At 41.3% G+C, this 24,662-nt stretch overlaps 1 protein-coding gene across 1 annotated transcript in view; it reads left to right on the plus strand.

The window, feature by feature from the left end:
- Positions 1 to 23,413, plus strand: part of PRORP (protein only RNase P catalytic subunit) — a 175,129-nt gene extending 151,716 nt beyond the window's left edge. The window contains exons 5-7 of the mRNA XM_066388332.1: positions 14,927 to 15,075; positions 18,053 to 18,248; positions 20,048 to 23,413. Of these exons, the coding sequence (XP_066244429.1) occupies positions 14,927 to 15,075; positions 18,053 to 18,248; positions 20,048 to 20,179 (477 nt within the window). The 3' untranslated portion in view covers positions 20,180 to 23,413. The remainder of the gene's footprint in view (positions 1 to 14,926; positions 15,076 to 18,052; positions 18,249 to 20,047) is intronic.
- The last annotated feature ends 1,249 nt before the right edge of the window (positions 23,414 to 24,662 follow it).

Below are 24,662 nucleotides of genomic sequence, written 5' to 3' on the forward strand. Positions count from 1 at the left end.
TGGTAACGGGGGCTGGGGGGGGATAGACCGAGGAAGGAGAGAGTGGGGATGGGAGAGGGGAGGGGCACAAAGAAAACCAGATAGAAGGTGACGGAAGACAATTTGACTTTGGGTGAGGGGTATGCAGTGTAATCAAATGTCAAAATAGTCTGGAGAAGTTTTCTTTCAACATATGTACCCTGATTTATCAATGTCACTGCATTAAATTTAATAATAATAAAAAAATAAATCTTAGAAAATTATAAAAACAAAACAAAAACCAGCAACCTTGGAATCATGTCAATGATCCCATGCTCAAGCCAGTGACCTCAAGGTTTCAAACTTGGGACCGCAGTGTCCCAAGCTGACAGTCTATCCACTGCACCAGTCAGGCAGAGAACATTTTCATCACTACAAGGATTCCTCATCTTGCCCTTTTATAGCCACACCTATTTCACTCCTGACTCCACCCTCTTCTTAGCCCCTGGCCACTGCTAATCTTTCTCAGTCTCTCTATAATTTTCTGATTTTAGGAAATTTATATAAACGGAATCATGCCATATATAACCTTTGGTATTTGGCTTTTTTTCACTCACTCGGCATCATTCTATGGAGGTCAGTCCACATTGTTGCAGTATCAATAGTTGTTTTTTTTATTGCTGATTGGTATTCCATGGTTTGGAGGATATGCACAGTTTTGTGGTTTTTTTTAATAAATAAATTTTTATTTTAATGGGGTGACATCAATAAATCAGGGTACATATATTCAAAGAAAACATTTCCAGGTTATCTTGTCATTTAGTTCTGTTGCATACCCATCACCCAAAGAGAGATCGTCCTCCGTCGCCCTCTATCCAGTTTTCTTTGTACCCCTCCCCCTCCCCTTCCCCCTCTCCCCCCTTCCCTCCCCCTACCCCCCGTAACCACCACACTCCTGTCCATGTCTCTTAGTCTCGCTTTTATGTCCCACCAATGTATGGACTCCTGCAGTTCTTGTTTTTTTCTGATTCGCTTATTTCACTCCGCATAATGTTATCAAGGTTCCACCATTCTGCTGTAAGTGATCCGATGTCATCGTTTCTTCTAGCTGAATAGTATACCATGGTGTATATGTGCCCCATCTTCTTTATCCAGTCTTTTATTTTTTTTACAGTGATTAAAAGCCTTTAAGCAACCTCTTGGCCAATACAGCAAGAATCCATAAAAGAGTAGTGTCCTTAACATGTTCATCAAGTCCAAATTGGCCCCATCACCATGCCAAATCCCTGAAAAATGCAACCCAACCACAGTTCAGTCTGTTAGGAGCTGTCACAGGGAGCAGGAGTCCAGGAAAAGTCCACACAGGAAAATTCCGCATGGCACTGGAATTGTTGTCACCATTCTATACTTTGCAGCTCATGTCCAAGTCCCAATGACCGCTGCTTCTAGCTGGTAATGATTCAGGTAGACTGGAAAAGCCATTTGCAGCATGCATGGATATGGAGTTTCTATTCTCCTCTGCCTAGAGAGTTGAGACCAGGTTGCTTTTTCCTGGAGCTCTGCGACTGTGGCTTGGTAAAGAGAACCTTGGGATACACTAAGCTGGGTGGCAAAGGTAAATTCATAATACAAGTTGGCAAAGGGGGAAAGAGAGCTCTAAATTAGGAGTAGGTCCCAGCCTGAAATATGAGTGGGATATTGAGGTAGAAGGGATAAAGAAAACACTATATATTAAGCAAAACAGCAGAAAATAGGACTATCAACACCCACAACAGAGATTTTTGAGGGAAGAATAAAAAACCTGACTATTCACGCAAAGCATAGTTAAGTGGCCCTTGTGCAAATGAGATCAATTTACCTGCTTCTTGGAAGAAATACCCTAGGCTCGTCCACAGTGTCATAGATGGGGCTGACGGCCCTGGGCACCTTCAGCCTTCAGTGGCAAACCCCAGCTTTCTGGGTAAAGTTAGGTCATAGGTGGCTGGAGCAGGGCTGGAAGAGACTGAACCCTCCCTTAGAGGAGCGAGGGGGAAGCCTACCTTCCAGTGTCCCTGTTTCCTCACAGCAGAGGCATGTAAGCCTGGCAGGCTTTAGCTCAATGACCTTCCTTTCCACTATTGAAGCAGGACCCAGATGGCATCCTATGAGACCCCTTTGGGGCGTTGGAGCCTTTAAGGGTGTATCCTAAAAGCTGGTAGTTCCCCTGATCTCTATTGGGCTTTTTCTGCCTCTAGGTATCTTAAAAGCCATGCTCAGAAGATCTCGCTGAGGGTTTTGAGGATCCCCATCTGCCTATATAAATCTTTTCCATATATCTGGAGCTATTTGGAAAAAGACAAAACAGTGTTATTAGCTGGATCTAATAAAGAAGGTAGTAGTTTGCAGGCGAAAAAGATTTGGTGTCTCCTGTTCATCAGCCTTCAAAAGAAATGTAATTTTTTTTTTTTTAAGTAAAAAGCATGATATGGTAGACCTGTAGGAGTCATTGGCCTGGTGTGCAGGATTCCCGGGTTCGATTCCTGGCCAGAGCACACAGGAGAAGCACCCATCTACTTCTTCACCCCTCCCCCTCTCCCTCCTCTCCGTCTCTCACTTCCCCTCCCGCAGCCAAGGCTCCACCGGAGCAAAGCCACCCCGGGCACTAAGGATGGCCCCATGGCCTCCGCCCCAGTCGCTAGAATGGCTCTGGTTGTAACAGAGCAACACCCCAGATGGGCAGAGCATTCCCCCCTGGTAGGCATGCCAGGTGGATCCCGGTCAGGCGCATGCGGGAGTCTGTCTGACTGCCTCCCCATTTCCATCCTCAGAAAAATACAAATAATAAATAAATAAAAGAAAAAATACAACAACAAAAAACAAAAAAAAAGGGGGGGGGGGCATTCCCTTGTGTTAAAGCTCCAGGGAGCATGGAGTGAGCTTGAGTATGTCCTATGAAACATGGAGCTCTATGTTGACATATAAGTCTTTGAAGAAGGAGGAACTGCTGAAATAGTTCATCAGCATTTGTCCCTAAGACAGCAGTCTTTATAGTGGAAACACCATAAGTAAATATTTGCTGTCTGTCTATAGATTAAAGGGGGAATATGTCAAATGCTGAAAAGCCATGATCTTTGTGCCCTTCCCCTCCCCCAATCCCCTCCCTCTCCTCCCCCCACCCTGTACCCCCAACACTGTTGTCCATGTCTCTGAGTCTCATCTTTATGTCCCACCTATGTATGGAATCATATAGTTCTTAGTTTTTTCTGATTTACTTCTTTCGCTCAGTATAATGTTATCAAGGCCCATCCATGTTGTTGTAAAGATCCTATGTCATCATTTCTTATGGCTGAGTAGTATTCCATAGTATATATATATCAAAGCTTTTTAATCCACTCGTCCTCTGATGGACACTTGGGCTGTTTCCAGATCTTTGCTATTGTGAACAATGCTGCCATAAACATGGGGGTGCATTTCTTCTTTTCAAACAGTGCTGTGGTGTTCTTGGGGTATATTCCTAACAGTGGTATAGCTGGGTCAAAAGGCAGTTCGATTTTTAATTTCTTGAGGAATCTCCATACTGTTTTCCACAGTGGCTGCACCAGTCTGCATTCCCACCAGCAGTGCAGGAGGGTTCCCTTTTCTCCACATCCTCGCCAGCACTTATTCTGTGTTGTTTTATTGATGAGCGCCATTCTGACTGGTGTGAGGTGATATCTCATTGTGGTTTTAATTTGCGTTTCTCTAATCATTAGTGATGTTGAACATTTTTTCATATGCCTATTGGCCATCTGTGTGTCCTCTTTGGAGAAGTGTCTATTCATTTCTTTTGCCCATTTTTTGATTGGATTGTTTGTCTTCCTGGTATTAAGTTTTACAAGTTCTTTATAAATTTTGGTTATTAACCCCTTATCAGATGCAATGTCAAATATATTCTCCCATTGTGTAGTTTGTCTTTTTATTCTGTTCTTATTGTCTTTAGCTGTGCAGAAGCTTTTTAGTTTGATAAAGTCCCATTTGTTTATCCTGTCTTTTATTTCACTTGCCTGTGGAGACAAATCAGCAAATATATTGCTGCAACAGATGTCAGAGAGCTTACTGCTTATGTTTTCTTCTAAGATGCTTATGGTTTCACAGCTTACATTTAAGTCTTTTATCCATTTTGAGTTTATTTTTGTGAGTGGTATATGTTGGTGGTCTAGTTTCATTTTTTTGCAGGTAGCTGTCCAATTTTCCCAACACCATTTGTTGAAGAGGCTGTCTTTACTCCATTGTATTTCCTTACCTCCTTTGTCAAATATCAGTTTTCCATAGAACTGTGGGTTTATTTCTGGGTTCTCTGTTCTGTTCCATTGATCTATGTGCCTGTTCTTATACCAGTACCATGCTGTTTTGAGTACAATGGCCTTATAATATAACTTGATATCAGGAAGTGTGATACCTCCCACTTTATTCTTCTTTTTTAAGATTGCTGAGGCTATTCGTGTTCTCTTTTGGTTCCATATAAATTTTTGGAATATATGTTCTATATCTTTGAAGTAAGTCATCGGTATTTTAATCGGTATTGCATTGAATTTATAAATTGCTTTGGGTAATATAGACATTTTAATGATGTTTATTCTTCCTAACCATGAGCACGGTATATGCCTCCACTTATTCGTATCTTCCCTGATTTCTTTTATCAATGTTTTATAATTTTCCGAGTACAAGTCTTTAATCTCCTTGGTTAGATTTATTCCTAGGTACTTTATTTTTTTGGTTGCAATGGTTAAGGGGATTGATTCCTTGATTTCTCTTTCTGACAGTTCATTATTAGTGTATAAAAATGCCTCTGATTTCTGAGTATTGATTTTATATCCTGCCACCTTGCCGAATTCATTTATCAGGTCTAGTAGTTTTTTGACTGAGACTTTAGGGTTTTCTATATACAATAGCATATCATCTGCAAATAATGATAGTTTTACTTCTTCTTTTCCAATTCGGATGCCTTTTATTTCTTCTTCTTGTCTGATTGCTGTGGCTAGGACTTCCAGGACTATGTTGAATAAGAGTGGTGAAAGGGGGCACCCCTGCCTTGTTCCTGATCTTAAGGGGATTGCTTTTAATTTTTGCCCATTGAGTATGATGTTGGCTGTGGGTTTGTCATAGATGGCCTTTATCATGTTGAGGTATGTTCCCTGTATTCCCACTTTGCTGAGAGTTTTGATCATGAATGGGTGCTGGACTTTATTAAATGCTTTTTCTGCATCTATTGAAATTATCATGTGGTTTTTCTCCTTCCTTTTGTTTATGTGTTGAAGCACATTGATTGATTTGTGAATATTGTACCAGCCTTGCCTCCCAAGAATAAATTCCACTTGATCATGGTATATGATTTTTTTCATATATTGCTGGATCTGGTTTGCTAATATTTTGTTGAGGATTTTTGCATCTAAGTTCATCAGGGATATTGGCCTATAATTTTCTTTTTTTTTTTTTTTTCCCTTTTCCCTTGCACTTTTCCGAAGCTGGAAACGGGGAGAGACAGACAGACTCCCGCATGCGCCCGACCGGGATCCACCCGGCACGCCCACCAGGGGCGACGCTCTGCCCACCAGGGGAAGATGCTCCGCCCCTCCGGGGCGCCGCTCCCCCACGACCAGAGCCACTCCAGCGCCCGGGGCAGAGGCCAAGGAGCCACCCCCAGTGCCTGGGCCATCCCTGCTCCAATGGAGCCCCAGCCGTGGGAGGGGAAGAGAGAGACAGAGAGGAAGGAGGGTGGGGAGAAGCAAATGGGCGCCTCTCCCATGTGCCCTGGCCAGGAACCGAACCCGGGTCCCCCGCACGCCAGGCCGACGCTCCACCGCCAAGCCAACCGGCCAGGGCCAATTTTCTTTTTTTGTGTTGTCTTTGCCTGGTTTTGGAATCAGAATTATGCTCGCCTCATAAAAGGAGTTTGGAAGTCTTCCTTCCTCTTGAATTTTTTGAAATAGCTTGAAAAGGATAGGAGTTAGTTCTTCTTTGAATATTTGGTAGAATTCATTTGTGAAGCCATCAGGCCCAGGACTTTTCTTTTTTGGGAGTTTTTTGATAGCTGTTTGAATCTCATTTGTTGTAATTGGTCTGTTTAGGTTTTCTGATTCTTCCAGATTGATTTTTGCAAGATTATATGATTCAAGGAATTTGTCCATTTCATCTAGGTTGTCTAGTTTTTTGGTGTACAGTTCTTCATAGTATTTTCTTAAAATATTTTGTATTTCTGTTGTGTCAGTTGTTATTTCTCCACTCTTGTTTCTAATTTTATTTACTTGAGTCCTCTCTCTTTTTTTCTTGGTGAGTCTCGTTAAAGGTTCATCAATCTTGTTTACCTTTTCAAAGAACCAGCTCCTGGTTTCATTGATCCTCTGTATTGTTTCTTTAGCCTCACAGTTGTTTTTTTTAACAATTCACCTGTTGCAAGATATCTGGATTGTTTCCAGTCTTTGACTATTACAAATAAACCCAAGTAGGTAAATATTTGTGTACAAGTTTTTGTGAACATGGGTCTTCATTTCTCTGGGACAAATGCCCAGAAGCACAATAACTCAGTTATGTGGTAGTTGCATGTTTAATCTTATAAGAAACTGCCAAACTATTTTCCAGAGTGGCTGTACCCTTTAAATTCCCCCCAACAGTATATGAGTGATTCAATTTTTTCACATCCTCACCAGCATTTGATGTTATCGTTATTTTTTATTTTAGCCATTCTGATAGGTGTATAGTGATACCTCTTTGCATTATAATTTGCATTTCTTTAATGGCTAATAATATTCAATATATTTTCATGTGCTTATTTATATATTTTCATGTATATCTTCTTCAGCGAAAGTTCTTTGCTCATGTTCTGTTTGAGTTGTTTGCTTTTGTTGTTGTTGTTTGTATTTTTTCCGTAGTGAGAAGGGGAGGTTGGAGACAGACAGACTCACTCCTGCATGCGCCTGACCGGGATCCACCCGGAATACCCACTAGGGGGCGATGCTCAGCCCCTCAGGAGCATTGCTCTGCTGCAGTCGGAGCCAATCTAGCACCTGAGGCAGAGGCCATGGAGCCATCCTCCGTGCCCAGGCCAACTTTGGAGCCTTGGCTGTGGGAGGGGAAGAGAGAGATAAAGAGAAAGGAAAGGGGTAAGGGTGGAGAAGTAGATGGGCACTTCTCCTTTGTGCCCTGGCTGGGAATCGAACCTGGGGCTTCCATATGCTGGGCCAACGCTCTCCTGTTGAGCCAACTGGCCAGGGCCGAGTTGTTTGCTTTTTTTAACTTGAGTTTTGAGAGTTTTTTGTGTGGTCTAGATATTAGTTCTTTGTTGGATATATGGTTTGCAAATACTTTCTCCCAGTCTGTAACTTGTCTTTTCATCTTTTTTTATTATTATTTATTTATTCATTTTAGAGGGAGGGGGAGAGAGAGAGAGAGAGAGAGAGAGAGAGAGAGAGAGGGAGGGAGGGAGGAGAGAGAGAGAAGGTGGGAGGAGCAGGAAGCATCAACTCCCATATGTGCCTTGACCAGACAAGTGCAGGGTTTTGAACGGGCAACCTCAATGTTCCAGGTCGATGCTTTATCCACTGCGCCACCACAGGTCAGGCCTTTTCATCTTCTTAAAACAGGGTCTTTGAAGTCTGAAAACTCTGCCTAGCTCTACATCATAAAAATTTTTCTCCTAGGTTTTTTTCTAAAAACTTTATATTTTACATTTAAGTCCTTGATCAGTTTTTGGTTTTTTTTAGTTTTTTTTTTTTTTTTAGTTTTTTTTTGTATTTCTCTTAAGTTGGAAACAGGGAAGCAGTCAGACAGACTCCCGCATGCGCCCAATCGGGATCCACCCGGCAGGCCCACTAGGGGGCAATGTTCTGCCGCAATCAGAGCCATTCTAGCGCCTGAGGCAGAGGCCACAGAGCCATCCTCAGTGCCCGGGCTGCGGGAGGGGAAGAGAGAGACAGAGAGGAAGGAGAGGGGGAGGGGTGGAGAAGCAGATGGGCGCTTCTCCTGTGTGCCCTGGCTGGGAATCGAACCCATTTTTATGTATCTGTAGTGTTTTGGGGGGTTTTTGTTTTTTAATCATAGTGACTTTTATCTTAGTATATCTCTTTGTATAGCATTTTTAATGGTTACTGTAGGTATTACATATATACACATATACATATAAACACATCACTGTCTGCTGTGTCATTTTAAGTCTTGCCCTACTGCCTCTTTCCTGGTTCATTGGCTAGAGAGAACATGCCTTTGCTGTCTTCTTTTGTCTGCTTTCCTTGGTGTTTCCAGGTTGCTGGCTTCTTCAGCTTCAAGTCTAGGATATGTGAGACAAAAAGAAAATCCAAGGAACTAATATGTCATTCCTCATGTCCGCCATCCCTAGCTGATCTTCCTTTTCCTCTCTACCTCTCAAAATCTTGTTTGTTTTATATATAATGTCTGAGGTTTTTAGTTGTACTTAGTGGGAGAAATAAAAAAAAAGTACATCTACTCTGTCTTCCCAGAAGTGGACATTTTTCCCAGTTTTATTTTTGATCTAACATATAATTAAGGTGAATTTCCTTTTTCTTTACTATTCTGACTCTAACCCAGCCCACTGGATCCTGCCTTGTAATTTACCTTAGAGGAAATAGGCTCATGGCTAGACTGTCACAGGGTTTTAGTCCAGTCCTTTACTCTGTACACTCACCTTACTTTCCAGTGTCTTTCCTTTATTCTCCTTTGTTTTCATCATTTTCAAAGAGCTGCTTCTAATAGGTATCTCTCAGCCACAAGATGGTGCCCCAGAGTAGTTCAAGTTAAGCCTTTACTACTCTTCCTGAAGCCTGTCTCTTTAACTTAAAATTAGTAAACTCAAGGCCATTTATCTACACCTGGGTATAAATGTATAGACACAATTGTGTTGGGTTTTTTTAAGCCACGTCTTCCCAGTTACATGGAAACTTGAACAATCAGTATCAAAAATTGTTTTTGTTTGAATATATTTGTATCTTTAGGATAACTTTATGAACAAATTTTAAAGTTATTGTCATTCCTTTTAATGAAACTAATTGCTATTTTATATCTGAGGTCATTGGAAATAATCTGTGATCTCAGCAGCTTTAAGAGAAGAATGTTACAGCCTGACCTTTGGTGGCGCAGTGGATAAATTGTCAACTTGGAACGCTGAGGTCACCAGTTCGAAACCCCAGGCTTGCCAGGTCAAGGCACATGCGAGAAGCAACTACAATACGTTGATGCTTCCTGCTCCTCCCCACACCCTCTTTCTCTCTCTCTCCTCTCTCTAAAATCAATAACTAAAATCTTGAAAGAAAAAAAGAATAAAAAGAAGGAAAGAAAAGAATGTTATAAGTGCATTCTAAAGGAGATGTACTCTCAGTGTCTTGAGGTGTTTGAATCCATGAACTAAACATTCTTAGTGTAGATGTTTGGGTTTTTTTAAGATCTTATCTTTATTGATTTTACAAAGAGAGGAGAGGGGGTGGGGAGCAAGAGCTATCAACTCATAGTTGCTTCCCTTTAGTTGTTCATTGCTTGCTTGTAGTATGTGCCTTGACTGAGTAAGCCCAGGGTTTCAAACTGGTGAGCTGAGAGTTTCAGGTGGACGTTCTATCCACTGTGCCACTACAGACTAGGCTGGATGTTTGTTTTAGATTACTAGCCTAACTTTTAAAATAATAGCTTATAAATTTATATAAATGCATAGAATAGCCTGGCCTGTGGTGGTGCAGTGGATACAGTGTCAACCTGAAATGCCGAGGTCGCCGGTTCAAAACCGTGGGCTTGCCTAGTCAAGGCACATATGGGAGTTAATGCTTCCTGCTCCTACCCCTTCCTTCTCTTTCCCTCTCCTCTCTAAAAAATGAATAAGGACTTAAAAAATACTTTAATTTTTAAAAAAATATTTTAAAAAAGAAAAAAATGCATAGAATGAAAAGACTAGTAAATACATTAATAGTCCATTCACATTAAAGTACAAAATAGTTAAATACATAAAGACAGAGAATAGATTAGTGTTTGCTTGGGGGTACAGAATGACAGCTAAAAGCTACAAGATTTCCTTTTGAGGTGATGAAAATGTTCTAAAATTGTGGGGGTGAACACACTTATCTGTGAATATACTAAAAAATCATTGAACTATATACTATAATGGGTGAATTTTATTATATAAGAATTATATCTCAGTAAAGCTGTTTTTGTTTTTTTTTTGTTGTTTTTTTTTGTTTTTGTTTTTTTGTTTTTTTTTGCATTTTTCTGAAGCTGGAAACAGGGAGAGACAGTCAGACAGACTCCCCGCATGTGCCCAACCGGGATCCACCCGGCACGCCCACCAGGGGCGACGCTCTGCCCACGAGGGGGCGATGCTCTACCCATCCTGGGCATCGCCATGTTGCAACCAGAGCCACTCTAGTGCCTGAGGCAGAGGCCACAGAGCCATCCCCAGCGCCCGGGCCATCTTTGCTCCAATGGAGCCTTGGCTGCGGGAGGGGAAGAGAGAGACAGAGAGGAAGGCGCGGCGGAGGGGTGGAGAAGCAAATGGGCGTTTCTCCTGTGTGCCCTGGCTGGGAATCAAACCCGGGTCCTCCGCACGCTAGGCCGACGCTCTACCGCTGAGCCAACCGGCCAGGGCGCTGTTTTTGTTTTTGTTTTAAGATTTTACTTATTGGTTTCACAGAAAGAGGACTGAGGAACAAAAAGGGTCAACTCATAGTTGCTTCATTTTAGTTGATCATTGGTTGCTTTTCGTATGTGCCTTGACCGGGCAGGCCGAACACTTGGAATTGGTGACCACAGCCTTCCAGGTTGATGCTCAAGCCATTCTACCACCACGGGCCAGGCTCAGTAAAGCTGTTTTAAAATAGAAATTGAAGACACTTTTTGTATTCATGTTTTCTCTCCTCAAGCCATACCCCCTCAAACTTAGAATTCTAGTGAATTAAATTTGAGTTAATTCTTATTAACTATAACTAAGTGATTACTACTTACCTGTAGCTACATAATTGTCATACATCTTAAGTTTATATTATAAAGAATGTACAGTTTTGTTTTCTGCCACTATGGAAGTATATTTAAATGCCATAACATGAATATAGTAATATGTGCACTTGATGCATGTATACATACATGTTAACAATCTTTGGGTAGTGAGGTATGAGTGATTTCTTCTATCTTCCTTGTAGTCTATATTTTTCAAGTTTTTAAAAAACTGTTTTTATGCTGGATAAAAATAGATGTGTGTATATTCTTCAGCTAATCATAAAAATGTTTATTTTTTTTTTTAGTAAGAGAAAGAGAAAGGAAGGAAGAAAGAGGAAAGAGATGTGAAGCATCAACTTATAGTTGTTGCACTTTAGCTGTTCATTGATTGCCCCTCATTTGTGCCTTGACTGAGGGGCTTGAGTTGAGCCAGTGACCCCTTGCTCAAGCCAGCAACCTTGGGCTTCAAGCCAGCAACCTTTGGGTTCAGGCCAGTGACCACGGGATCATGTCGATGAGCTTGTATTCAAGCCAGCGACCTCGGAGTTTTGAACATGGGACCTCAGAATCCCAGGTCGACACTCTATCCACTGTGCCACCACCGGTCAAGCAGAAAAATGTTTATTAAACATCCAATATATGTGGAGTCAGCATATGTATTTTCCTAGGCTTGGTAGTTGGGTAAGAAAATTATTAAGTACTTGCTCACTAAAGGCAAGGACCATGTCTTTTTAAATTGTATAGGCTGTAATACACACCATGTGCCTTATACATAAAAAGTTCAAAGAACTAACTATTGAATGAACACAGAAGCCATTATAGCTAGCTTTGCAGGAAGAAAGGATTTGGTTGGCAAGAAAGTACTTTTGGGCCCTGGCCGGTTGGCTCAGTGGTAGAGCATTGGCCCAGCGTGTGGAAGTCCCAGGTTTGATTCCTAGCCAGGGCACACAGGAGAAGCACCCATCTGCTTCTCCACTTTTCTCCCCCTTCTTTCTCTCTGTCTCTCTCTTCCCCTCCTGCATCCAAGGCTCCATTGGAGCAAAGTTGGCCCAGGCACTGAGGATGGCTCCATGGCCTCCACCTCAGGTTCTAGAATGGCCCTGATTACAGCAGAGCAACGCCCCAGAGGGGCCAAGCATCGTCCCCTGATGGGCATGCTGGGTGGATCCCGGTAGGGCACATGCAGGAGTCTGTCTGCCTGCCTCTCCCCCGCTTTTCACTTCGGAAAAAAAAAAAAAAAAAAAAAAAGTATTTTTGGTTGTCACACATAGAGAGCATTGTAATTGTTTTGAAGGACTTCTGTCAGTGTTATGGTTTTTTCCTTTTGACATCATTTGATATCGGCCACATTTAGGTTACTGTAGAAGCAAGTTGTGCATAATTTTGTTTGTAGCTATTAGTTTAGGGTCAATTTTAACATGGAGTTCAGAAACGAACATTTTCAGCATATTTTGCATTTTTATTTCTGTAAGGAAAGGAAGCTGCTGAGGCTCACAGAGAGACACGGGAGGGTTATGGTGCTGATGGCATAACAACGCGTGTGTCAGAATTGGTTTAAAAAATTCTGTTCTGGCCTGACCAGGCAGTGGCGTTAGTGGATAGAGCGTCGGACTAGGATGCGGAGGACCCAGGTTCGAGACCCCGAGGACACCAGCTTGAGCGCGGGCTCATCTGGTTTGAGCAAAGCTCACCAGCTTGGACCCAAGGTCGCTGGCTCGAGCAAGAGGTCACTTGGCCTGCTCACATATGAGAAATCAATCAATGATCAACTAAAGTGTCGCAATGCCCAACGAAAAACTGATGATTGATGCTTCTCATCTCTCCATTCCTGTCTGTCTGTCCCTGTCTATCCCTCTCTCTGACTCTCTCTCTGTCTATGTTTAAAAAAAAAAAAAAAGTTCTGTTCTGGAGATTTTTCACTCAAAGATGACCAACATTCTGGTGACCTACTAAAGTTGATGATGACCAAATCAAAGCCATAACTGAAGAGAATCATCATATAACTGTTCTGGAGATTGCAGAGAGGTTAAATGTATCGCACACAACAATTGAAAATCACTTAAAATGTCTTGGACTCACTAAGAAGCTCAATATTTGGGTTCCTCATGAGTTGAGAGAGATTCACTTAACACAACGAATCAATATTTGGAATATGCATGTCAAATGCAATGAAACTGACCCTATTTTTAAAAGAATCATCACAGGTGATGAAAAGTGGGTCATCTACAGTAACATCATTGGAAAACAATCATGATCCAAGCGTGATGAACCACATCTAAAGCTGAATTGCATCAAAAAAAGGTCATGCTGTCAATTTGGTGGGACTACAGAGGTGTTGTGTATTTTGAGCTGCTTCCAAGAAACCAGACGATCAATTCAGATGTTTACTGTCAACAACTAATGAAACTGGGTGAAGCAATCAGAGAAAAATTGGCAGAATTGGCAAATCGCAAAGAAATCGTGTTCCACCATGAGAATACAAAGGCTCACACATCTTTAGTAACTCATGGGAAAGTATTAGAGGTTGGTTGTGAGGTGATGTCATATCCCCCATTCAGCCCTGACCTGGCACCGTCTGATTACCATTTATTTTGAAGTTTGCAAAACTCTTTGAATGGTAAAACTTTCACAAATGATGATGACCTTAAATCGCACTTGGTTCAGTTTTTTGCTGGTAAGGACCAAAATTTCTATGAGTGCGGAATTATGAAGTTGCAGGAAAGATGGCAGAAGGTCATTGAACAAATCAGAAAATATATAATTGATTAAAGTTTATTCTTTTATTTTAAAAAGTGAGTTTTTATTTCACACTACAAAACCAAAATTACTTTTTTGCCAACCCAATATATTTTACTAGTTGTAAAGCTTTGGGTTTAGAGTTCTCACATCCCTTATAAAAGACTAACTATAGGCAAGCTCATCAAAGTACAAGGTTTACTAAAAAATCCAAGTTTGGACTTTCAAGAGGAGTTCATGTGCACACAAGACATGTGGGCAATGGAGAGAATGGGGGTAAGTTTACTAACTAGAACTTAGGCTAGAAGATGGAAATTGACAGACCTTGGGAAGGAAAAAAGTAATGCCAGTGAAAGGTAGCAGTCTCAGCTGAATGAAAACGTTGACTGCAAAGTCACTATCTAGTCCAGTTACTTACAGACTTTTTAAATAAGAAGTAGAATGCTTTATTCAAATGAAAACATGCAGAATACTAATATATAAATATACAAAAGCGGCCCTGGCCGGTTGGCTCAGTGGTAGAGCGTCGGCCTGGCATACAGAGGTCCCGGGTTCAATTCCCGGCCAGGGCACACAGGAGAAGCGCCCATCTGCTTCTCCACCCCTCCCCCTCTCCTTCCTCTCTGTCTCTCTCTTCCCCTCCTGCAGCCAAGGCTCCATTGGAGCAAAGATGGCCCGGGCGCTTGGGGATGGCTCCTTGGCCACTGCCCCAGGCGCTAGAGTGGCTCTGGTCGCAACAGAGCGACGCCCCGGAGGGGCAGAGCGTCGCCCCCTGGTGGGCGCGCCGGGTGGATCCCAGTCGGGCGCATGTGGGAGTCTGTCTGACTGTCTCTCCCCGTTTCCAGCTTCAGAAAAATACAAAAAAAAAATATATATATATATACACACACACACACACACACACACACACACACACACACAAAAGCTGAGCTGTTCTGGTAGAAACAGGGTTGAGAGTATATAGGAACCAAACCCCATCCTCCTTGACCTCTCTATCTCTATCCCAGTGAGCTCTAGGGAACACAGTTTAAAAATAAATCTAGTTTATGCTTAGTAAAAAAAAAATGGGTCCAGTGGAGCCTGATCATTGGGTAGGTGTTAGACATTAATTTGTAAAGAGGAAGTATTTTCCTCAGACTTACAAAAATGGAAATTATTTTAAGGAATGTTTTTTTAACCCTTACTAGAAAAGTGTTTCACCATTGAGATTACCAGCTGGAAGATTCACTCCACTAACTTGAGCCTCTTCTTCCCTTGACCCTCTTGGGGGCTGGTTTTGTGTTTTTAGCTCTTGGATGTGGTCTCTCAACTAGCCAGGCAGAATCTGCGAGTGCTGGTCCTGGGCCGGAAGCACATGCTGACGCCAGGTGCCCGGTGGAGAAAGGATGAGATGGAGAAGGTGCAGAAGCAAGCCAGCTGTTTCTTTGCTGACAACATGTAAGTACTGAAGGTAATAATTGAATTACACTAGGTTCCTGTCATCTGCTTATTAATTTCCTATTTTCACCATTTTTTAAAGTGCATATATATGTATACTCAGCCTCATTCCCCCAAAAAAAGTTTGAGGCAGCTTACAGAAATAGTTTTTACAGAATAATAAATTTAAATAGATTAGATTAAGAAATCAGGGTAAGAGAAGGGAATGGGAAGAAGAAAAAGTTAGAAGTGAGATTATTACACAGAGTACATGCCATAGGTCCTAAACAGATCATTAACAGATACTTTACAAATATGAGCACTCAGTGTTGTTAGAAGGATAGCAGTGAACAAGACCATCAAGTCTCTGCCTTGTGCCTTACAGTAAACAGCTAAACAAGTAAACAGAGTTATATAATTCCAAGCCATGATCAGCGCTGTCAAGACAATAAAGCAAAATGAGTCGATAGGGATTAGGTAGGAGTAAGTCAGCAGGTAATGGATGGCATGGGCAGGAAAGGCCTTTGGGAGGGGACATGTCTGAAGGGAAGGAGTGAGTCATTTGAGAAAAAGGGAGGGTTGGTGGGAAGAGCATACCAGGTAGAGGGAACATCAAGTGTTCAAAAAGCATGAATGAGCTTGGTATGTTTGAGGAAGGCAAGCAGGCCAGTGTAGATGGGCTGCATCAGCAAGAGGGAAAGTAGTAGGTTTTGAGGTCAGAGAAAAGGCAGGAACCATATTGCAGAGGACCTCGTAGGCTCTGGTAGACAAACAAGGGGCCTGGATTTTACTCTAAATATAAAAGGAATGTTCCTATGAGCCATAGCTTCCCAGGAAGCCAAAGGAATATGGGACACATGGTCAACAACAAAATGTATGGTGTCCATAAAGCAAGAAGAACACAGCTGATCAGGAGGAACACAGATCCTCAACAGCACAGATGAACTTTGTTTTTCATACTATATATTGACAAAAGTCCATTTCCAACTTTGCATGGATAATGTGTGTGCCTCAGCCCCAAGTCTAGGTTTCATTAAGTTGAATGTGGTCACTGCAAGAATTGTCAATATTCCTCAAATCATTTATTCTTATAAAGGTAAAATGGCTCTCAATACGTGAAGCAGGAGACTACCCCCTCATTCAGATCCCAAACAAAGTCCCTTTTTCCTTTGGCTAAGTTCTTTTATTTATTTATGGAAGGGGATACTTCCATCTCTCTAAGAGTAGAAGACAATAATAATGTTCTTCATGTAATAACATTAGGCAGTACTGGGTAGACATTAGGAGTGCAGGCTTGGTAATTAGTCTACCCAGGTTCAGACATGGCCCTGCCACTTACTATCTGGAAAGGTTTTCTCCTTCTCTGTGTCTTGTTTTCTTCATATGTAACCCTCATGAGGATGTTGGGAGGATTAGATGAAATAATATGTACTTGTAAGTATTATGTGTAAAACTCTTGGCACAACGCCAAGTACACTGAAAGCATATATGTTAGTTGTTATCTTCATTATTATTTTTCTTTGGTGGAAGAATTAGATAAATACAAAGTGTTATAACCAAGAAGCCTATTGGAAATTGGTCTTCTTCTTGATTTGGGGCCTGTATTTATTGTATGCACTGAAGTTCCAAAACCATTTATAAAGGTTAATTCAGTGTCCTTCTATGGCTATGGATTTAAATATTAAATTTTTAACATTAATTCTGTTTTCTGCATTGACTGGCCGCTCAGTGGATAGAGTGTCAGCCTGGCATATGGACGTCCCGGGTTCAATCCCCAGTCAGGACACATAGGAGAAGCGACCATCTGCTTCTCTTCTCCTCCCTATTGTCCTTCTCTTCATCTTCCCCTCTCACAGCCAGTGGCTCGATTGGTTCAAGCATCAGCCCTGGGCTCTGAGGATAGCTTTGCTAGTCCGAGCACGTCAGCCGCAGGTACTAAAAATAGCTCGGTAATGGAGCATCGGTCCCATACAGGGGTTGCTAGGTGTATCCCAGTTGTGGTGCATGTGGGAATCTGTCTCACTATCTCCCCTCCTCTTACTTTAAAAAAAAAAAAAAAAAATATATATATATATATATATATATATATATTCCTTTTAATTACTGTGCCAGAGAATCTTTTTCATATGTACATGAGAGAGAATAGTATAGTGAATTCCACATAACTGTCACCCAGCTCCAAAAATTGCCATCATTTGCTAATCTGGCTCCATATAACCCCCACATTTTTTTTTATTTTTTTTTATTTTCTGAAGATTTAAGGCAGATTTCAATCTTTGTACCATTTCACCTGAAATACTTCAGTATAAGGTAAACAATAAATGGTCCTACTTTGGGTCATTTGGATCAAGGCATGGATTATAGCACATGTTGCTGTTCGACTCGCCTAGGCCAAGGCAGCAACTGCTGTTTTTCCAGCCCATGTACTGAAGTGGTAAGAGCTGATGTTGAGGGTCTGTTGGAGACTCTGAGTCACTGACTCTTCTCAAAGCAGGAGGGGCCTTTGGGTGGCAATCTGGGTTACTACCTAGAAGCTGCTTTGAGATACTAGTTTCAGCTTTGAGGGCAGCCTGCTGTTTTTGGTGGCTTGCAAGAAAGTCATCATGCTCTATCGGTATTAGGAATGTTTCTGGGATTTGAGTGAGAAAAGGGGCAGGGTGCTCTGTGGTGGATGAGGCAAATAGGAAAAATGCCTTGGGAACACAGAGAACCAACTTTTGAGTGTGAATTACTATTATAATTCTTCACTTTAGTGGGAGAGCCCAGTTGAGCCATTAAGAGCCCCAAGCAGCATTCCTTACCCTTGCTTTCTGTCTGTGTTCAGATAGTACTGCCCACCAGCTAAGGTGGTTCCTGAGCATCACTGACATTTTATCAGTTAGGGATGCAGAGCATCTCTGAGGAAAGTAGAATAAGAAGGGAAAAGCATGATGAAGAATGCTATCCTCTGGCTTCTCGGAGGTTTGCTTGACTGTGTCCTTTCCTTTGCCTGACTCAGCTCGGAGGATGACCCATTCTTGCTGTATGCCACGCTGCACTCTGGGAACCACTGCAAGTTCATCACCCAAGACCTGCTGCGGGACCATAAGGCCTGTCTGCCTGATGCCAAGACCCAACGCCTGTTCTTTAAGTGGCAGCAGGGACACCAGCTGGCAATTATTAATAAGCTTCCAGGATCAAAAATAACCTTTCAGGTGTGTCATCCGTTCTCTACGTAATGTCAACAAAGTCAAGTACATAGTAAGGATGTAGCATAATTAAAGAATGTTGCAACTTGTTAAAGGTTCTAAGTGCTTTATTTTTCTCAGTTTTAGTTTGGTATTTGGAATTAGCCAGTTCCTGGAAACAGAAAGTCTACCAGAGCGAAAGTTTTTATAGGCCAGCCTCACATTAATTGACATATTGAAAACACCTGAATTGGCATCAAGTACAGCTTCAATTATGTTATTAATTAGAAATATTCATACCTGGTTTTTATTTTACTTTTTATTCATAATTGCTTATCCCTATGGTTTGTCATACTTCTATGTTGGCTAAGTAACTCCATTGACCTGTTTAATCCACTGATACAGCATGGACTCAATGGAGTTCTCCTTTGATTCTGTTCTAGTTTAAATACCTATAAGTTCAAGGATGTTTCCTGTGTGACAGCAAAGGGAGAAAATCCAAAGGCAAGTTATTACAGAAAAATACACTAGCCAATGGTAAATATGATCTGATGATCAAAAACGATATACAAAATAACAAATTTATAGGAAATATAGTATCAAATGATACCACAGAAATGCAACCAGCATAATCAAGATTATGAGAAACAATATAGGACAGCTGACCTGTTTCCTTAACAACAGAGGCTCCAGATTAAAAAAGAATTGAGAGATAATGCAACTAGTCACAATGCAAGAACCTTTTTTCAATCCCTATTTAAACAAACTGTAAAATATATGTGTGCACATTATAATTAGAAATGTAAACAGAAATTTGATGATGTTAGAAATTATTAATTCTTAAGTGTAATAATAGTATTAACCTTGTATTTAAAAAATAAGTCCTTATCTTTTAGAGATACATACTGAATTACAGAAGAAGTGATATATCTGAGGTCTACTTCAAAATAATTTTGGGTGGTGAAGGGTGAAGGTAGAGGAAAGGAAATGGGTAGAATATGGATGAAATAAAATTAACCTTGAGTTGATAATGGTTGAAGCTGGGTGATGGGAGTGCATTATACTATTTTTTTATATTTGCATAGTTGAATTTTTCTGTCACATACAAAATTGATAAAGGCAACAAAGGGAATACTGTGTGGTGTGTGAGTATGTGTGTGTGCACACGCAAACGCATGCTTAGAGAGGGTCCTTAATCTTAAAAATGAAGCCCCCAGCCCTGGCCGGTTGGCTCAGTGGTAGAGCGTCGGCCTGGCATACAGAGGTCCCGGGTTCGATTCCCGGCCAGGGCACACAGGAGAAGCACCCATCTGCTTCTCCACCCCTCCCCCTTTCCTTCCTCTCTGTCTCTCTCTTCCCCTCCTGCAGCGAGGCTCCATTGGAGCAAAGATGGCCCGGGCGCTGGGGATGGCTCCTCGGCCTCTGCCCCAGGCGCTAGAGTGGCTCTGGTTGCAACAGAGCGACGCCCCGGAGGGGCAGAGCATCGCCCCCTGGTGGGCAGAGCGACGCCCCCTGGTGGGCGTGCCGGGTGGATCCTGGTCGGGCGCATGCGGGAGTCTGTCTGACTGTCTCTCCCCGTTTCCGGCTTCAGAAAAATACAGAAGAAAAAAAAAATTAAAAAAAAAAAAAATGAAGCCCCCAGAAAAGGAATGCCTAATACTAGAGTTCATTTTTATAGAGCTGGCTGATCTTTGAAAAGCCATTGTTAAGTAAGACAAAGAATATGTCTCTGAAGCAAACTGAGAAATTGTCAGAAAAGAAAGGGAAATGGCCAGGTATCCCTTTAGTGTTGTTCTCAATGGTTGGTTCCTTTTTTAATTCAACAGCATATCCTCAGCTATGACACAGTGGTGCAAACAACTGGAGATTCCTGGCACATCCCGTGTGATGAAGACCTAGTAGAAAGATATTCCTATGAAGTGCCAACCAGATGGCTTTGCCTTCACCGAAAGACATAAAGACTCTTACCCTGTGGTAAATTTGTGTTTGGGTGCCCTGCTGGTTGGCATCAGAGCTCTTAGGTTGATGCTTGTTTAGACCATTGCTCCTGTCCTGTTTGATCATTTTGTCCCTTTGGTCCAGTTGGTTGGCATGTCAACTAATTGATTTTTTAATTAAACACGTTATAATACCTTTTCATAACCAGTTGCATTTTCCCCCCCTATCCTTTTTTTGGACACTTAACCAGATTTAGGGAACTCACTGCAGAGTGAAGCTTACATTTCTCTTATTGGGCCATCTATTTTACTTACTTGGGAGAAGACAGGTGCTTCTGGTATTCGTTTTGCTACTCCTGACCTTACCTTCAACCAATAGCAGAACCAATCCATCTGGCCCTGAGCCCTGGGTCATTTCTAAACCCCTTCTCCTATTTATGATAGCATCTCATCCTCTATGTTATCTCTTACCCATACTGAATCACTTACAGTCCTCTGTGATAAACTGACCAAGATATTAAAGGCTTATTAGCAACTCTTAATGACCAAATAATTTGGGGTGGAGGAAAGAGGGACAGTTTCTTTTTTTAGACTGTGATCTTTCTTCTTCATTCTATAATGCCTTTTCCAGATTGTTTCAACATTTTGTGAACACTGTTAATTTCATCACTTGGTATAAGGTCTTTTTAAAGCATACAGCTTCTTTTCATTTAATTAAGTTTGACTTAGTTTAATTAAGTGATTCAATTTTAATAGTTGCCTCTCTGTCTTACCCCTTTTCTAGCTAGCTGATACCTTCACTGGGCCTTGATTTTAGCTAAAGATATTCATGTCAGCACTTTATAATAGTTCCTTCCTTATTTCCATATACCATGTGATTTAATATTTAAGAACAGGCAAAATCAATCTGGTGATAAAAATCGAAATAGTAGTTGCCTGAGGAAAGGGGCACAAGAGAACCTTTTGGGGGTGATGGTGAAGTTCTGGGTGATGCTAGCACAGATATATATGTGGGTATGTTAGTCAAAACTCATCACACTAAACATTTCAAATTGATACATTTACAACAATGTGTCTTAGAAAAGTATGTTGGCATATGGAAGTAATTTATTACATGAAAAAAAGGACCTTGTTTATATAAAACAATATGCATGGATATAAGTATTGGGTTGGGGAATAAGTTCGTAGCGTTTTTACCGAAGACTTTTATTTAAACAAAAAACAATAATTATATCAATAAGTTAATCAATTATATATTCACCGTTGCTGTTTACAACCTCTTCCCACCTCTCGACCAATTTGTTGATGCCGTTCTGCCAAAAATCACCTGGTCTGGTGTCAAAGAAGTTGTTGAGCCAGTTTTTAAGGACCTCTTTGTTATCGAAGGTAACGCCCTTCATATGGTTTGACAGGGAGCGGAAAAGATGGTAATCGGTCGGTGCAAGGTCCGGAGAATACGGTGGATGCTGAAGGACCTCCCATTCGAGCTCTTGGAGTGCAGCTTTGACGACTTGTGCAACATGGGGCCTGGCGTTGTCGTGAAGGAGTATGGTTTGACCATGTCGATCAGGTCTTTTCAGTCAAATAGCCTCATTCACGCGGTGTAGCTGGGCAATGTAGAGCAGCTCCTTGTTGACCATGGCATTCTTTTCGAGCATTTCCCAGTTCTTCATCGAATTCAGAAGGCCTTCCGCTGCGGCACGTGTCATCAACGTCAAAGTCACCATTTTTGAACTTTGCAAACCATTTCCGTGCTGTAGACTCGCCTATGACACCTTCTCCATACACGTCGCAAATGTCCCGGGCTGCTTCGGCAGCTTTTTGACCTCGATGAAAAGCAAAAGAAGAGCAGGTGTCGAAAATGTTGATTTTTGCCTCCTGGGTATTCCATTTCTAAGCCTCAAAACTAATAAAAAATTAAATAACTCAAAAATACAATTAACATAGTTTTGTAGAGCAGAAAGAGTTTTATCGAATGAATACTTACCCTTTGCCAAACAGCAAACAAATCATTGTAAAATAAAATAAAATATAAAAACGCTATGAACTTATTCCCCAACCCAATAGAATGAGTGTTATGGACAAAGAGACAATCCAGGAAAAGCAGAAGAGGGAATATTTTATCTCCTTAATCATTACTGGATTCAGCAGCACTGCACATTTCGACTAAAGAGGTATTAGACTCCACGAAGGTATGTGATAAGTTGGGAGCATTGAATGATTCCAAGAATGGAAGATTCTAAGAATCAGAAAGCTCTCATAAGTCTAACCTGTTTCTTTTCTAAATGTCATAAACTACATACTTGGAAAACTGTGCTTTCAGTGAGCTAAAGTTTTTTAAGGAACTATCCTAATTTTAATAAAATTTTGAAAAAGAAAATAAGCACTTGTTAAATAAACTTGTCTAAAAGCCTATTGTAAATTTCTCACAAGGGACACATAGAGATGGGGGAGGATGCCTTAAAAAGCCAGAACTTTAGAGCAGGAGTGTGAACCTTAAAGAACAGGAAGTAGCATTTTACAGAGAAAGAACAGCCCAGAAAGATGGAAAGGCTTCCCTAGGTCCCACAGCTAGTTAGTGGAAACATCTCAACCGTAACCCACTTCTTTTGATTCCCAGGCAACTATTGTTTCGTCTGTATGCTGATTGAGGCTAGAGTAGTGCATAAAAACTCAAGACAGACTGAATGGTAGAGCATCCAATACTTACATTTAGAAACTTTATTAACCACATTAACAGTAAGGAAGAATGAGAGGAAGGAAACAGGACCCACATTTCCAGAATGGCCATCAGTGTAGAAAGTTGTGGTAAGGAAATTACATTATATTTAACTCTTTAATAACACACAAAAACAAAACCCTAATTTCTGCTTGAAGTAAATTAAGGTGCATCTGTTCTTTGTCAGTGGGAGGGGCACCATTCTAGGACCACTCAACGTAAATCTAGCACAGGACCCTGGAAGTGCAGGGATTCTCTGAACGAAGGCAGCTGGTACCAAACACGAAGACTGCCTTTCTGTATTCTGATCACCTGAAAACAAGCTACCTGTCATGCCAGGTCCAAGATACAACAGAAAGAAGAAATTCTTTCAAAAGCTGTCCTGGGGATTGATAGTTTCTTTAAAGTCAGCCATAAACAATGACGGGTTTGTAAGGGCACTGACTCTGCCACTGAAAAATATTTCTAAAGAGTTTTGTGCTTCCCTCTGGCATGTTTCTGAATTTATACTGTCTTCCTCCTGTTCTCAGACCCAATAAAGAGAAAATCTGAAAGGAGAAGCCTGAGCTCATTCTCTCAGGGGTTCATTGGGACTAACCTCACCTCAGATACCTTGTTCTTCACTTGAAATCAACTTTTCAAGTTTGCACTTAACTATAATTAGTGCTTCCCTGGTCCTCTAGTAGGTTTCTAAATGTTTAAAAACTGTCCTAAGGTCCTATGAAATGCAACATGTGTTCACATTACATTTCATTTTCCTTGATAGTTTCATTCTTAAGCAGGCACAGAAAGGAAGGGTGTGTGGTGTAGGCACCTGAATTCTGGTCCATCATGGTGAATCTTATCTTCATATGCTAAAAATCAAAATTATCAAGGTAATTGAGGGCAAAGCTAACTAGGGTCCAGATCTGGTGTTTTGCCCATCTTCAGCAATTCAGAGTTCACAGAGTGAAAAAACACCCAAGGTAGCCCTTGGTGGACCAACTGGGAGTGATGATATTTAGATTTAGGTCATCTGTCCAGCATGGGATGTAAGCAGCTAGAGTTCTCAGCAAAGGGTACCAGGTAGCTGCTGGAGCCTCCTGTGGTCTACCAGGTAAGAGGAGGTTTACCAGATAAAATATAGTATTCCCAGTTAAATCTGAGTTTCAGGCAAATAACAATGTTTTTAGTATATGTCCCAAGTATTGCAGGGATATATACTAAAAGTATTCATTGTCTATCTGAATTTTACATCCTATATTTTTATTTGCTAAATCTGGCTACTGTAAGTGGGGATTATATGGGAGGGAAAGGGGTAGTGGGAAATGGAGTAGCTGTATAACCTAGCAGCCCTACAGTAGGTGGGAGGAGAACAAGGATAAGAAAAGATGGGAGGGGGAAGAAAGGGAAGAAGACTAGCTTTGTCCTGCCTTGTCCCAGTCAATGACAAGTAGTCGGCTTGAGTCTATACTACATAAATGAAGGGAGTTCCACTAAGAGATAAGAGATCTACTTAGAGGAAACCATAGAAAAACAATGAGATGAAAGAAAATATGAGACGGGGCCACCAAAGAGTAAATGTAGTAAATCTTGAGAAATTACCTTTAATTTTCTCTTATCGTGACTATATTATGGTGTTTCAAGATTCCCTTGATGCTGTCTCTCCCCAAGTTTGTTCTTTGCTGACAATCTTTGATTTTATGGTGCTTTTAGAGATACAACATACACAACTAGCTTTCAACTGGGAAGTGAAATAAACAGGAAGACAATTATCTAGTCACTATAGTCACTGATGGCAGCTAA

The sequence above is a fragment of the Saccopteryx leptura genome, chromosome 6 (assembly GCF_036850995.1).
Source record: "Saccopteryx leptura isolate mSacLep1 chromosome 6, mSacLep1_pri_phased_curated, whole genome shotgun sequence".
NCBI lineage: Eukaryota > Metazoa > Chordata > Mammalia > Chiroptera > Emballonuridae > Saccopteryx > Saccopteryx leptura.